This window comes from Carettochelys insculpta, chromosome 4, assembly GCF_033958435.1.
Source record: "Carettochelys insculpta isolate YL-2023 chromosome 4, ASM3395843v1, whole genome shotgun sequence".
In the NCBI taxonomy this organism is placed as follows: domain Eukaryota; kingdom Metazoa; phylum Chordata; order Testudines; family Carettochelyidae; genus Carettochelys; species Carettochelys insculpta.
This window is the reverse complement of record NC_134140.1, coordinates 102,349,817-102,366,057: the sequence shown is the minus strand read 5'-3', so window position 1 is coordinate 102,366,057 and position 16,241 is coordinate 102,349,817. Positions and strand designations below refer to the sequence as shown.

Sequence of the window (16,241 nt, the reverse complement as noted above, 5' to 3'; positions counted from 1 at the left end):
GTTAAACCTAACTTTAGATTCATGTTACACGTACCCAGCGCGTGACGCTGACAGCGCCTCTCTCCCACGCCGAGATGCAGCCGCAGACCAACACGCAACTCCTCTCCCACCTTCAACCTACAGCAGCCCCGCCCCAAGTCCCGAACCATAGAGAGGGAAGTCCTCCAGGCCTGGGAGCAAAACCATAGAAAGTGTCGGGTTGCAGGGAGACAGAGAGGCTGGTGGTACTGGCCGAACGCATGCGCAGTGATAGGGAGTTCGCGTAGCAGGGGAGGCGCATGCGCAATGAAAGAACTCCCGTCCGTGGCCCACAGGGAAGGCAACATGGCAGAACCGGAGTGAGTGGTTGATGGGATGGAGGAGGTAGCGGGGGGGTTCGTGTTCCGATGTGGGGCGGGGTCCGGGGCGCTCCTGAGAAGGCGCCGGTGAGGCGGGAGCTGCCGGGGGGGGGGGGGTCTGTTTGCCGTTGGGCGGGGAGAGGACGCACGTGCGCGTGGTGTGGTGGGTCCCGTACTTGCCCGGCGCTGAGCGCGGGCTGCGCCCATGGCCCTTGCAAGCGCAGCGGGGTGGGGGCCTTTGAGGAGTCACTGAGCCGGACTCCTGCCTGGTGGGTAGAACTGCGGGGGCCTGACGCGTCTCGCTTCCCGTCTCCGGTTGCGCCAGGCCCCAACGGAAGATCCCGCTGGTGCCGGAGAACTTGCTGAAGAAGAGGAAGGCGTACCAGGCCCTCAAGGCCACCCAGGCAAAGCAGGCGCTGTTGGACAAGAGGAAGGTACGAGCCCTGTGACTTGCAGCCACCCACCCGCGCGCCCCCGGCCCAGGCTGCCCAAGGGAGCTGCTTCTTTGCTCCTGCCGCAGCCAAGAGTCCCGGAGTTCGAGGTTCCTAAAGCAAAGTCTGCGGCGGCTGCAAGAGCGACACCAGGGGAGGTTGGGGAGCACTTTGCGGGATGCTGCTGGGGAAGGGCTCTCTGTGCAGTTCTGCAGTGTGAATGTCGGGGCGGGGTTGCTATGGAGGGGATAGTCGTGGGAGGAAGCACAGTGTCTAGTTGCCGGGGTATGAGATTGATGTAAGGGAGCTGGGGACGGTGTTGTTGTGTGTATTTGTAGTTTACCTCTTTGTAACACCAAGCTGAATTGCCAGTGAAAAGCCTGACTATCTTGGATAAAGAAGGGCTGGGGGCCTACATTACAGTTTATGGACTAGAGAGCTCTCTGCAGACCATAAGAAGTAGGCACAGGTTGCATTGTGAAGCCCCACCCTTCAGAGGGACTTAAGCATCTCCATTTGGTCCAAATTTAGATACAGATACAAGGAGATACACATTTCATAGAGCTGGAAGGGACCTTTGCAGGTCATCAAGTCCAGTCCCCTGCCCTTTTGGCAGGACCAAGCACCATCCCTGACAGTTTTTTTTTTTTTCAAAATCTGTTTGCCCCAGACCCCTAAATGGCCTCCTCAAGGCATGAATGCTCAACTCTGGGTTTAGCAGGCCACTGCTCAAACCACTGAATTGGCACATCTGCTCAGGAGTCACAAGTATGACCTCTGTCCTGGGGTTAGATGCCTAAACAACACTTTCTCCAGGAAGAATAGAGGAAGAGAAAGTAATGTTAGTCCTCTCTCTCCACCTCCTTGGTCAGTAGGTTAGAGCACTTACCCAGCGTGTGGGGAATCCAGGGTTAGTAGCTCAATCTGTCTGAATCAGGTCAGGGAATTGAACTCCAGGTCTCTCTCCTCTCAGATGAATGCTCTAATCTACAGCAGTATTCTGGAGTGGGTCTCTGTTTCTTTGGTTGCTGCTGCTCTTCTATTTTATATGAAAAAATTAGTCAGTGGGCGAGAGAATGAGTGATTGATTGATTAGAGCAGGGGTGAGCAAACTGGGAGGTGGCCCCCTTCCAGGGAATGACATGAAATTTCATAAGGAGGGGTGTAGCATGTTTGGCTGCTGTGTGTGAGGCTCATCAGTCTCATTAAAAATGTTGAAATATATTAGTTTTTATATAAATGTATTCACATTTATAAACTGATTAATAACGTTGAGAGAGACCATCACACCTGCCTTTTTCATTTTGGTGTGTGAACTGGTCCCCAAGATCAAAACCAAGCGTTTGGACAGTTCCAACCTTTTTCTTTTGAGTAAAATAGCTTTCCAAAATCTGGAAAAAATTCAAAAATGTATTTTTCAGTGAAAAAGGTTTTTGGATGAAAAATTTTGTCTAGGTTTAGTCATTTACCATAATTTAAGACGTGTATGAAGGATGTTGCTATGGCTTTCTATGCATTGGTCTTGTAATATATTTAACTTTGGAACCCTGTTCGCTTTTGGTTAGACAGGGCTCCATTTAGTTTCTCACTCACAGCTACCTGCATTGCTAATAGATTGTTAGGGTATTTGCTCTGCTTTTCTCTTTTTCTGCTTTTTCGTAACTTGCGCAGCTAAGAGGTTCAGTAGGCAGTCTCTCATGTATTGAAGCTAACAGCTGAAGTCTGTCTTTTTCCACACAACCCTGGAGCATTGTCTCGAGTTTGGCCTTGTGCTCTTCACAGTTTTTTCGGTCAGACCCTAAATCTCACTTTCTTCCTTTGACATCACGTGTCTTTCATACACATTCTGTTAAGGTTTATCTCTCGTTTTTCTGTACTTAGCACCAGAAAGGGAAGCAGATACAATTCAAACGTATTGAAACATTTGTTCGAGACTCACGGCGCAAACATAGAGATGAGGTCCGGCTGAAGCGCCTAGAACAGAAACCTGGGCAAATGGTTCTACCTCAGGGACACAAACTGGCCTTTGTTGTGCGGATTGCAGAGTAAGGAACTTTTTATACCATATCCTTCTTTTCTTTGGTTAGCTCTGTAATTGCCTGGGTTCATTTACTGATCTATGCTTCCTACAGTGAAAATTGCCGAGAAGTGATCATGGGGTCATGCCTGGGTGAGAGGAGTACAGTTATCAATGTAGTGTCTCTTCTTCAGGATTAAAGGGGTGAGTCTAAGGGTGCGGAGAGTAATAGAGATGCTGCGATTGAGGAAGATTTTCAGTGGCACATTCATTAAGCTGACTCCAGCCTCCATGAAGATGCTGCGCATTGTGGATCCTTATGTAGCATGGGGGTGAGTACTTTGATTTCATAATACAGTGGTAAGCTATAAATATTATTCATAGTGGCTTTCTTGTCATCTTCCTCTGGATACTACAATACGACAAAATCATTAGTTGGCTTTCTTTTCATCATAGTTCACAACTATGGTGTCTTGATACCTAAAAATTGTGTTGGTATGTTTTTCTCTAAGGCTGTGTCTACATGGGCACAAATCTTCAAAATAGCCGTATTTCGAAGATTGCTAATGAGGGGCTGAATTGAATATTCAGCGCCTCATTAGCATTAGGACGCATCTGGCTGTGGCGCTTCGAAAGCGTGCAGCTCGGCGCAGCTACGTGGGGCTCCTTTTCGAAAAGGCCCTCACCTTTCGAAATCCCCTTATTCCGATCACTGATAGGCTACACTGAGGGCCTTTTCGAAAAGGAGCCCCGTGTAGCTGCACACTTTCACAAGCAGCTGGAAGCGTCCGAATGCAAATGAGGTGCTGAATATTCAATACAGCGCCTCATTAGTAATCTTGAAATATGGCTGTTTCGAAGATTTGTGCCTGCATAGACACAGCCTAAATGTGCTTGAAATACTACTGCTGCTTATTCTGTGCGCATAAGGTAAGATAGAAGAGTCCCTTGGCTAACTCAGTGCTGCACTGTTAATCAGCTGTTTTTTATGATACAGACATCCCAATCTGAAATCTGTACGAGAGCTCATCCTGAAACGAGGTCAAGCAAAGATCAACAGGAAGAGGGTCCCTCTGACAGACAACACTCTGATAGAGGAGCATCTAGGTGAGAAAAAGGACCTTAAGGGCAGTGAACTGAGGGAAGGTTGGGAGCTGTAACTTAAATGGTTTGTGTTATGATCTGTGAGAATCTGCTTCTCATTGAAAGAGGGAAATGGGAGCTGGCAAGGGAAGATTTGTGTGGAAATGTGGAGGTAGTATGTAGTAAGGTGCAGAAGGATTTTATTTACATATGCTCTTCTTTACCCAGGAAAGTGTGATGTCATTTGCCTGGAAGATCTCATTCATGAAATTTATTCAGCTGGGCAGCATTTCCAAGAAATCACTAACTTCTTATGGCCATTTCATCTCTCTGTTGCTCGCCATGCTGCACGTAACAAAGTGGGTTTCCTCAAGGAGATAGGCAAACCTGGGTATCGAGGCAATGGAATCAACAAGCTCATACGTCAGCTGAACTAGAGTCAGGTAAGGAGTGGTTATTTCCTTCAAGCATCAGGGTGTTGACTGCTGAGGATTCTGCAAATTAACCAAGTCACCCATTTCTTAAAAATAACTTGCACTGGCCTTACAGTGGAGTGGAGAGCTCCTCATGCTTGACTGTTGATTGAAGAGAAATGACTGTCAAAGTAGTGGGAAATCAGAGAATTTGAAGTGAAAAGGTGGCAGTGTGTCAATGTGGAGATGTTTAGATTGCAAATAAAGCACTTACAACTTTTCAGGGTACCCTTTATAAATAAGAGAGCACTGGGTGGATTGATATTTACCACTGTATTTTTCCTTTAGACATCAGCAGTCTCACTGAATTCTTCCTTTAAGGACAAGATATTTTTGTGTTTTATCATGTTCTTAACAAAGCTGATACCTTTTGTTCTTGTTCTCTAGGGTCCATATGAGGATTTTAGGGTTTTTTTCTCTCCTTCATCTGTTTTTTGCAAACTGTTGAAACTGAGCAATATAGTACGTCTCTGCCAACTTCTGCCTTCAAGGAAGAAATCACGGATGAGGGAGATGAATTTAATACTGTTCCTTCTCCAGAAAGAAGTCAAATTGCTTTCAAATATGAGCAAGAAGTGACTTGAACTTGAGCTTCCCTGTACAGCTGATGAAACAGACATCACTAAAACACACTTTGTTGGTTTTACCCCATCTTCCTTCTGAAAGATGTCCTTTGGAATGAACTTGTACCTGCAGACAAGGTGTTTGGAAGTTGAGGGTTTTACCACCATTATTTAATCCTTCATTTCAGCTGATTTAGGTCCAAGGAGCTTGTGTTTCAGCCCTTCCAAATAGAATGGTTTTCTTTACGGATGCTGCACTTCCCTCTAAATACAAATTTCCCTTAGTATAACAGTTCCCTGGTGATAGGTATATCCTTCCTCATGCACAGCTAAGGCTGAAGAGTGTATTGTAGTAAATGTATCCCTAAACCGCTGTTGCTGGGCAAGCTGCTATCGGTAAACAAACTGAAGGATGGTCTAGAATCTTTGAAACATCCAAAGCATGTTCAGCCCACTGCGAAAGTGGTGATCCTCTTCTGCTTGATCACAGGGTGCCCTTTAGATTCTCTTAAATTAGACTGTACAAGGACTAACCATTTCCCTGAAAGTAAATTCTGCTTGACGTTTATTTCCTTGACTAAAGATGTATAAAGTAATTTTTTACTCAATATTTTTAAGTGAACTTGTGACAAATGCTGCTGTAGATTGAGGTTAGCATATGTGTATTAAATAAACCAGCCAGGAGAATGGAATTCAGGAGAGCAGTTTTCAGTAAAACTGAGCTTTGCCTGTACTAAACATGGGAACTGACTAGCCCTTAACTAAGTGCTATAAGAAATTGGAAAGTGATGTCCTGATCTCAGTGTGCAACTAAGTGGGATCACACTTCTGGGAGAGGAGTGCGTATGCTAGCTTGTGGTCATTGGCAAAGGAAATGCCTCTAAGCATGACTTGTTGCTGGCTTTGCCAGCCTGACCCCTTCAGAAGGGGAGTAAGTTGTGTTCTTGGTGTGTGAAAAAGAGGAGGGGAAGAGACAGCTGCAGTTAAATAAGTGACCTTTTCACGTAACTTTGGTACCAGTAATCACAGCAGGATGTTGGATAAATCAAGCAGAAGTGGATCTTCTTAGATCGTGGGTATTGTAAACTAAAGTGAACAAATGCAAAACTTTGCAAATCACCTTTAACTGGTTTCAGGATATTCCTTGGACTAGATAGCTTTCAGTAAAAAATATAGTGCAGAGCAGGGCATTATAGCCAAATAGTGATGACTTGGCCATACTTGTGCTACACATAGAGAAAATTCTAGACACCAAGTAATATCTAATTTTGAGATCATACATAGTATTAATCCAGCATTCAGATTTTATTCTGTATTTTGGTACAGTTTAATGCTCTGTTTTCAGTCACATGCCAATATGACTGATTCCACCACTGCAAACTAACGTTTTGGATGCAATATATACACAAAGGTCAGGTCCAGACACACCATAAATACTCTGGTGAATTTAGAACCTAAAGCTCATGCAAACAGGTGTGCCAAACCCTTATAAAAGAGAGAGAGGTTCCCTAAGTCAGACTTGTTCTGGTGGTGTAGACAAATTAATTAGATGGCGGAAGACAGAGTGAAAAATCTAGTTGGTGAAAAATGTACGAACTACCAGACTGGCTTGGCAGGTGCAGTTGAGATTTATAATAAGTATCAAGATCAAATAAAACATACTGAGAATATATTCTCAATCTGACTGTGATTTCCTAATAAAAAAAAAAACATGTGTAGAGGGGTAGTTTTGAACATTGGAATGTGACAGACTTCTGAGTGACTTATTCTCTTTTCTTTTACATAAAATGACTCACTATGAAAAGGTATTTCCAAAGCCTCTAGGAATGCAAAGAGCAATTGTCAGCTGACACCAGCTGAGTGAATTGTTTGGGTGTACTTGTATGAGGAGGTGTTCCCTTATTTTTTTTTTGTTTGAAGTGTAGTGCTTTCTCTTCAGGTGGTTGAGTATAGGTTTGAGTCTATCCTGCCATAGTGCACTGGAGACATGCTCCTCAAGCGTGGCTATTAGCTGCCAGAGGCAATGTGGATTATAAGAATTATAATTATAAGCTGCCGGAGGCAATGTGGATTATAAGAATGGACATGCTACATCAAACTTTTGGTCCATCTAGTCCAATATGTTGTTTTCCAGTAGTGTCAGCAAATGATGCTTCGGAGAGGATGAATGGTATATGGCAATTATTGAGTGATCCAGCCTGTGTCATCCATTCCCAGCTTCTGGCAGTAGAGGTATATCCAAAGCATAGGCTTGCATCCCTGATTATTTTGCATAATAGCCAGCGATGGACCAATCCTCCATGAATTTATCTCCACTCTGCCGGTGAGTCCCTCCTGACTTGGACTTCCCAAGAAGGGAGAAAGAAAACAGTGAGCAGTAGTAGCTGGGGGGAAAAAGGAGCAAATGGGTAGAAGTAGGGAGAAGAACTGGGCTATGGATGTTCAGCTGATAGGGGATTTTGATGTAGGCAGGGTCCTCTTGAAAGGGACCTCAGTGCAGACAAGCTGCAAGGGAGCAAACTGGCACTTTTGAAGTGCTGTGGCTGGTGCCATGCTAATAAGGTGATGAATATTCTTTTTAGCACTTCATTAGTATTCTTCAATTTGGCCATTTAGCATGACACCTTTGAAATTTTTTGAAAGTGTAGACATAGGCTGGAACCCTGGAATCATTCACTGTCCATTTTCCAGGGTTCCATCTCCCTGTAAGTATAGATGTACCTTAGTCTTTGTTTCTTCCCTCTAGGAATCCTTCTATAGCTGATTGTTTGTTTATGCTTTGTTAGAGCTAGTGAAGATGTAATCTAGCACTGGAAGCCTAGGGTTAGTTAACATTTTCTGAAAAGGCACAAATATTATCTCCATGAAATAGCTGATATACATGTAATATGAATCTGGATGAGCAAAAAGCTTTTCCATTGCAGCCGCCCAGATTTTCTCAGGAGTGCCAGTCAGTTAAGCTCTACAGCTTTGAGGACCTCTAGTGGAAAGTATACAAGATGTTGTAGGAGTAGCGTTTAGTTTTTTTTAATCTAATAATTCAGCTACATCCAAGGAATGCAAAAAACTAGTTTAATGCAACAGGGTTACAAATATAAAACCTGAAGACAGTGAAAAATTTACTGGAGCAACTCTAACTTGGCCATATTGCACACACTATCAGCATGAGCTTGTCCAGCAGAAATGTAAGTGGTGAGACTTCTTACAAAAAAAAAACAAAACAGTGTTTTTGCTACTTGAAGTTTAAAACTACAGAACAGACAGTGTACAATAGGAAAATAAGAGATAGCCTTATTCAGGTAGGGGGAAGGGTTAAAATGTAACTTTTTCATTTCTACCTTCTACTTATAAAATTAGTTTGGTTTTGTTACAACAGTTCCTAATCTTCAACAAAAATTTTTCCTCTCAATGTGCCAGAACTCAGAATTACCTCAACTGTGCATGTTTCATATTTCTAGTTATATTAACCAGAAGCATAAATCAGAGCTAGCCTCGAATATTTTTTCAAAGGCAGTATATGAATGATTAAATGTTGGGATAAAACTCTGCTGAATACTTCAATTCAGTATTTATTTTAAACATTAGACTAGCAGTGAATTCAGCAGTTACAGCTGTACTTACATAGAACCAAATTGGCTTATATCAGCATACTAGCATAAGACTTACCCAGTCCTGCATTGTCCATAGACAGTTAGTCTTGGAGAGGCAAAGACTTTTTCTGTTGCAGTAGGGAACAATCAGTTGTGTCCAGGTTTCTAAAGGTATGTGCTTAAAGATGCAGAGAGGCTTTTGAAAATACCACCAGACTCAGTACTTTTTGAAAACTTCCCAGGGCATTCAAAACCAAGTCAGTGTTACATTAAGATGCTCTGTATTGGACCTACAGTTTCCATTACAGTAGACATCTGACTTATTTGGGGGTTGGGTTTTTGCACAACTGCACACAAATCATATTTCACACAACTCAGCAGAGCCAGAAAACTGATGAATGCACTGGTCAGTTTTGTCTGAGTGGCAGGCAGCTGAGAACCTGGCTCTGGCCTGCCTTCTGCTGACAGGACAGGGGAAACTGACCAGCACATCTCCCTGCTCTGCTCCTTTGGGGTGGGGGGGGGGGGGGTGGTGGCTGTAGCAGATCCTCCTATAGATCCTTGTCATTCTCTGAAAAACTGCTACCTGAGCCCAGAGGAACCTGAAATACTTTAACCTTCAGCAGCAATATGCATGCTGAGAAGTTTATCTTCACGTGATTTGCAGATCCTGCTGCATTGGTGCTTAAACAATGCTCAGCTATATCAACCCTTTCTATCCCACCCCTATCCTTGCAGGGGAGCGAGAGCTTCACCTCCTGCCCTCATCCCCAGAAAAAGCTCTTGCTCCCATTGGCTGGTTTCTAGAATCAGGAATTAGACTTTGCTAGTGTCCCCCTTCCACTGGTAGCAAAGAGCCACATGGAACAGCAAGTGGGCTGAGGCTGGTGGCCAGGTGTTGCTTAGGGTGTGCAGAGAGCCAGTGGCTTGCTTCACCCTGGCTTCCCCCAGGAAACAGACCAGTGCTAGTCAGTTTCTTGGCTCCTGCAAGCCCAGGGGACCCAGGCTGCTGTCTGGTTCCTAGCTTCCCCTCACTTGTGTGAGATTTAAATTATCAGTTTGCCCAGGAATGCAACTCACATAATTTGGGGTCCACTATCTAACAAACTTGAGGTCCTTCAGTGTGCTTGTATGGGTAAACATTAAGACACATACAAAGCAAATGAATCTATACAAAGCAACAGTGTGGCTGCTTCTACACTCACCCCCTCTTGTCAGGCAGAGGCATGGTAAAGAGGCAGTTTGAAGCAAGCTAAATGTAGCACTGACATGCACATTCAGTGCGTCATTAGCATAATGGCAGCTACATAAATTTTGAAGTGCAGACAAGGGCAGCTTCAAAATAAGCACCCCACTTCAACATTCCCTTATTCACATAACTAATTGTGAATAAGGGAATGTCAAAGTGGTGTGCTTATTTCAAAGCTGCCTGCATGTACACTGCCAGTCTGCATTTTGAAGTTTGTGGCTGCCATCATGCTAATGAGGTGCTGAATATTCATGTCAACCTCCTTTGCTTACTTCAAACTGCCTCATTACCATGCCCTCCAATAGGAAGGGCACATGTAGAAGCAGCCTGAGACTATACAGCAAATACCATTCATCTTTATCTTGTGTACTGGAATTGTGAGCTTATTGGAAAAAAGATTCAATTATGTTCAGAGTTACACAGCTAACAGATAAACACCCAAAAAGTTGTGATAATGATAAGTCTGAGGAAAGTATTTTGGACTTGCAAACATCAGGACATCATTTAAGAAGCATGAAACCTGCAGTTGCCAGGCACTGCACAAAGTGTGTAAACAGCTGTTACAAAAATTTTAGAGCTTTATTCTATAAAACTTGAATACAGGCAGACAAATATTGACATGACATGAACTATACAGTAGAATACCCAAGATCTTGGTATAGGCCATAATATGTCACATCCACACCTTATTATACAGTGGAAAGGATTTTTACAGTTTCTATCATGGAAGAGAGAGGCAGGAAGAATAGCTGAGACTTCAAACAGTAGATATTTCCAGGATCATCTTCCTTAATACCACTATCTAAGCTGCTGTTAAGAATAATCCCTATTTGTCAGAACAAAAGTAACAGAATATCTTTAGAAGTCTGTTATACTCTGGACCTCATACATGAGGTCATATTGAAAGTTAGGTAACAATTGCCCCCCCCCCCCCAAAATATATTTTCAATGGCAATTGTAAATGTATTATCTCCAGGCAGTCTCTTTCATCCAGGTTTCAGATGGGTTAAGTGTTTGGATGGCCCAGAGCAATGTCAGTCTAGAATGGATTTAGCACACTTTTCAGTACAAGACATTGCCACATTCCTAAATCTCAGTAGGTCAAGTACACAGCAAAGCTTACAGTGTAATGTGAACAAGAGAATTGCTTTCTTTTGTTATTATTTTGATCCAAACTCAAGTAAGATCCAGTTAAAAACAAACCCCACCAACTCAGAGAAAGCACTCTTCAGACTGCAATTAAAGTTCATAATGTCAGCTATAAAAGAAGGCTGTTTATGGACACTGACTGCATTATTCCTTCTGTCAAGGAAAGGAATCCTTTTTGTAGGCTACCATACTATTTACTTTATGAATGGTGGTAGTGAAAGAACGAAGACGGACCTCTTCAGAATTGGCAATAAACTGTGGTCCCGACTCTTCCCATTTTTCTGGCACTGCCAAATCTTTGTCTGTGTAAATGAGTAAGTCAAAGGCACCTAGAAGCAGAAGAGAGAGTAGTCAACAACTATGGTTGCATTGCAGAGAAGTTTTGGTTGCACAATTTCCAGACATTTGACCAAATGCTCTCCCACTCCAAACTAAGTTGAAAACAATGTTTTTTTCCATGTTTAAAACAAACATGGAAACTAAGTTTTCAATCTTCTATTTAAGGCTCCAAAAAAGCCCCCCCACAACTTTGTAACAACAAATCTACAAATGAGTGTTAATTGTTCAGTTTTTTACTTCATTTAAGCAGTCTAGTAGCTGTATTGTAAAGCAGAATATCGTGCACAAAAGTTATTCATGTATTTGCAGTACCAAGGCTTAACTTTACAAAACCATCATCCCTCATGTGGATAGCTATTTCCCAATTTATCCTCAGACTAGTAGTTTGCTATTAAGTCTCTTTAGTCTTTATTTACTGGAGACTGGTTTTGGAATACATAGGAGGCAAAATGATTTTTTTTTAAAAATCACATGTATGCTTAAACTGAGTTTAATTTTAATTCAGAAATAGGGTGGTTTTTTTTTTTTTTTTTTTTTTTTTTTAAAGAGGAACAACTTTACAAGTACTTCAGTGGGAGGAGGAGGAGATAACATGCTTAGAACTGTGGTGTCCAGCTTGGGGCTATAGCAAACTATCCACATTATTCTGAAAATATATTTTTGTTCAAGCCAACTAGCTACATTTGGCTAGTGTATTAGACCCCATGGGCTTAGAACCATTAGCACATTTGAATAAAGGCTTTTCAGTTAAGCATGTAAATTTGATTTATTTGCAAAATTAGACCTACAACTTACACAGGGAATGTTATATAATTGCAGGTGGAATGGCCTTGGTCGGGCACTGAAAGAGATTGTTCTTTAACTCTACATAAAGAGTGTACTGCTCATCAATAGGAAGGTGGCAGTCTCATGTAGATTTAAGTTTAAAAAAAAAAAACCCCCCACACCCACACACCACACAACAACACCCCCACAATAAGTTGTGAGTATTTTGTTAGACAAAGGTTTGGAATACTCACAGGATGTTTCCAACAAAGGCAGAAATGTTACAGTGGCAGTTATTTGTCTGATAACCGATCGGATTTCCTCCTGGATAGCCTTCTGAGATTTCTCTCTTGGTGCACTACATGAGTATTAAGTTGTCAAAAAAAGCTTATGAAAATGGAAAAAGTTCTCCAAATCCACATCTCAGTTAATGTTTGCTGTTCTTGCTGTATAATAAAAGATACAGCCTTCCCTCCAGCAAGAAATATATATCTTAGAAGGACAGATACTATGTAGTGCAATACAAGGTACGTGATCAAGGTTTGCAAAATATAACCAAATGACAGTTTAAAGATTTCTATTCATTGTTCTTCCATGAAACCTCACAAATACTTAAAAATACCAGCCTCTGTCTGGATTTCCCTGTGAGCTGGAATTCATGGGCTAGTACTCTTAGCTGCTTCTCAACAGGAGCAACTGAAAAAAGAGACTCTCACACACACACACACACACACACACACACTTGCTTTACATGTCTTCAGGTTGTGCAAAACTTGCTTTAATGCAAGTTTTACACGACCCGAAGATGCATGCTTGTCAGCCTACCTAGCTTCCTGCAACTGTAGTCAGCTAGGCAGGCTACGAGCCTCTTCCCCCTGCCTTCCCAGAGTAGTGCTAGGCACCGCTCTCAGAAGATAAGGGGAAGGCTTTTAGCTTGCCTAGCTGCCTGCCCCTGTGTGCAGCCAGGTGGGCTAAAACCCCCTTCCCAGAGCAGTACTCCTGTCTAGTTGACAGCAGCACCACTCTGGGAAGGTAGGGAGAAGGGTTTTAGCTGGGCTCAGGCTAAAATCCCTTGCTACCCACAGGAACACCCCCCCTTGCCCCAACCCACACATGGAGCTCCCAGCCCCCAGCGCAGTACAGCCCCACATGGGGCTCAGGCTCCAACCCCTGATCTGGCACACAGGGGTCTGACTACAGCCCCCTGCCCACCATCCTCATGGACCCTGCTCCAACCTCCACAGATCTGGCTCCAGCCTCTTTAGCCCCAGCTCAGCCCCACCTCACCACTTGTACACCCCCAGCTCACCCCCCACTGGGGGGGGTAGCTCCTCCCAGCTGCAACCAAGCCCCATGGAAGCAACAGCTGCAGACACTCTCCACCCTGGAGAGGTGGCAGTTGTGGTTGCTCCCAGCCCCAGTTCAAACCCTCAGTGCACAGCTCTGTTCAATCTCCCCAACCTCCCTGCTCCTATGGCCCCAACCCACTGCCAGGCTTAGCCTCCCCAGCTACCCCCCCACCTCAGATTTACAGCTCAAGAAAGAGCTCCAGATGGCTCCAGCTGCAGAATGTGCATTCTGTTGGGGGAAAGAAGCTGTCCTTCAACTTACGTGAAATTCGTGTAATGCAAGGGTGTGGGGGAACATAATGCTCACATAAACTGAGGTTTTACTGTATGTCAATACCACCCCTGAAGTCTATAATGGTTGCTAAAATAAACTACAGATTTATACAAGAATAAAAATTGGTAAATTCTAACACTATTTAAATAAATGAGAGTTACATGTTCATCCAAGCTCAAAATTTTTCCATTTGATTTAGAATGAAGCACACCAGTTAACTACCACCAAACTACAAATAAAGCTGTCAAAGATCTCTGCTGGTTTGTATTCCCCTTGCACCTGAGCATTTTTAAAGCTTGCAACACAGTTTATAAATACAAAAAGGCCTTAATCACTTGCACCTAATCACTTACTAGCAAGAATCAAGAGGAAGGATTTATAACAATGTAATGCATTACCTTTCATCCTTTGCAGTCTTGTCACATTCAATATCAAACTGCCACCTTTCAAGAACCTCGCTGCTTTCAATACTAGAGATAACTACCACCAGTCGCTGTACTAAGCATTTGTATAACCAGTCTGAAAGAAGCAAAAGAGAAGTTAAGCTTCCCCAAAGTAAAAGAGGAGATCACTTAGAAGAAGTACAGATGATAATATAAAGTTCTTTCATTAACCCCACATTATTATCTGCACTAGGAGTATCACTATGGAAAAGCAGTTAGTATGTAGTCTTCATCTTAAGGATATTGTTAGCGACAGACTCTAAAGCATACATTCACGCCAGCACTAACAGCCAATTTAGAAATATAAAAACGTGGCACAGAGAAGATGGCTATGTAAATTGGCAAGCTGAACAGACATGTTAGATGGAACCTCTTAAATAATAAATTCACGTTTGAGCTCTAAAGGGTGAGGACCTCCAAGAGGTAACTCTGCCCCAGAGAGTGCTGGATAGGACATATTGCATGTTAGAATATGGCTTAACTCGAATATAAATAAAACATTTATCAGGTAAAAGCAACGATGGGTCCTGTGGCACCTTATAGACCAACAAATGTATGAGCATAAGCTTTTGTGGGCAAAGAGCTTGAAAGCTTATGCTCATACATTTCTGTATGACTCCTCGTTGCTTTTGCAGAGCCAGACTAACACGGCTATCCCCCAGATAGTTATCAGGCACTGTCACAAAAGTATATGCACCTCGCACTCTGCAATCATGACAGTGTTTATGCTACGTGCGGAAGACACAGGGGGCCGAAGCTCATACAATCGCACGAACCACCATCTCGGTGCATTTAACCTGCTGTACCTTTCAGCTGCTCCACCACGTTGTTCAGGTAGTTTTTAAGTTCCGGATCCGTGGTTACTAGCAGCGTGAGGCCGTATTTCTGGACGCGCGTGAAGGTCTCCGAGGGATAGATCCCACGCTGATATAAAATGCTGTTGATGCCATAAGCTGAAAGGAAGGTAGAGCCTCGTCACTGGTCTCCACCCTCCCCGCGGGGAACACCACGCGCAGCCTCCCCCACCGTTACCAGCCTGGGACGGGGGGGGGCGCCGCAGCCAGGAAGAGCTGGGCGGAGACGTGGCTCATGGGGCAGCGCGTACCCCGTAGAGGGCCCCCCACCGACTCTGCTCGAGCGCGGCGGTAGCCCGGGGCAGGGGCAGGGGCAGGGCCCGGCCCCCCAAGCGCGATTCCCAGCTCTCTCACAGAAGAACTCAGCCACGATCTCGGCGCTGCCCCGCAGGGTGATGCCCTGCTCCCGGCTCAGCTGCTTGGCCATGGCGCGGTGGCCCGTTCAAATCGGGCGCCGCCGCCGCCTCATAGGCTCTGCCGCTGCTCGCCCCCTGAGCGGCCGCGCCGGCGCACGCCCGTTAGCCAATGGCAACAGTTCTTGTAGGCGCCACCGCCTCTCCTGGAACGGCCCTCCTTGGGCGCAGGCGCAGTAACTTCCTGCTTTGGCGGGAGCTCCGAAGCTGTCCGCGTTCTGTGGGCCAGTGGGGGTGGGGAATGGGAGGCTGTAGCGCGTGCTCTGCTCCCCCTCCCCCTAACCCTCGCGTGCCGTGCGTCACACAGCGGGGGGGGGGAATTGAAAGCTGCACACACGCGGGGAGCATGCGCGTGCCGTGAGAAGGGCTGTGGCTGCAAAGCGGGGAAGCTGCAGCCTAAGGTGTGTGTTTCCCCAGGAACTGACGTGGGGGTCGGGGGTCGGATGTACCTCCTGTGTCGGAGCCAATGAGGGGCGAGACCTGTGAAGCTGTATGTGCAAAGCAATGCACACTAGAAAGCACAATCTTAGCCATACGTGCAAAATGTTGGGTTCCCAATGAACTATTTTTACCACTTGAGACAGAAATCTTGGCGTCCTTGTGGTTGGTTGGGTGAAAATACCCGCGCAACCTGCAGGGGCAGTCAAAAAAGCTCCTGGGATATTGAGAACCATTGCAAAAGGGCTAGAGAAGATAAAATGTCAAAGTTGCTGTGTAAAGCCCTGGTACGCTCACCTCTTGTGTACTGTGTTCAATGTGGTCAGCTCTCTCCCAAAAAAGATACATTGGAATTGGAAAAAGGTACATAGAAAGGCTACCCAAATGACGAGGTAATGAAACAGGAGGAGAGATTAAAATGCATAGGACTTTTCAGCTTGGAAAAGAGAAAACTAAGTGGGGATATGATAGAG

At 44.4% G+C, this 16,241-nt stretch overlaps 2 protein-coding genes across 2 annotated transcripts; one reads left to right on the top strand and one right to left on the bottom strand.

Annotated features, from left to right (window-relative positions):
- Positions 1–207: 207 nt before the first annotated feature.
- On the top strand, positions 208–8,985 carry RPL7L1 (ribosomal protein L7 like 1). Its single transcript, XM_074993383.1, has 7 exons — positions 208–338; positions 664–772; positions 2,651–2,814; positions 2,981–3,118; positions 3,784–3,893; positions 4,098–4,312; positions 4,730–8,985. Exons 1-6 carry the CDS (start codon positions 286–288, stop codon positions 4,304–4,306), a joined length of 783 nt encoding a protein of 260 aa, XP_074849484.1. The 5' UTR covers positions 208–285; the 3' UTR covers positions 4,307–4,312; positions 4,730–8,985.
- A 1,671-nt stretch (positions 8,986–10,656) lies between these two features.
- Positions 10,657–15,534, bottom strand: MAD2L1 (mitotic arrest deficient 2 like 1). Its single transcript, XM_074991956.1, has 5 exons — positions 15,272–15,534; positions 14,870–15,016; positions 14,019–14,139; positions 12,252–12,355; positions 10,657–11,222 (listed from the first exon to the last, which is right to left on the bottom strand). The coding sequence occupies exons 1-5, from the start codon at positions 15,342–15,344 to the stop codon at positions 11,050–11,052; spliced, it is 618 nt and encodes a 205-aa protein (XP_074848057.1). The 5' UTR covers positions 15,345–15,534; the 3' UTR covers positions 10,657–11,049.
- Between the last annotated feature and the right edge of the window lie 707 nt (positions 15,535–16,241).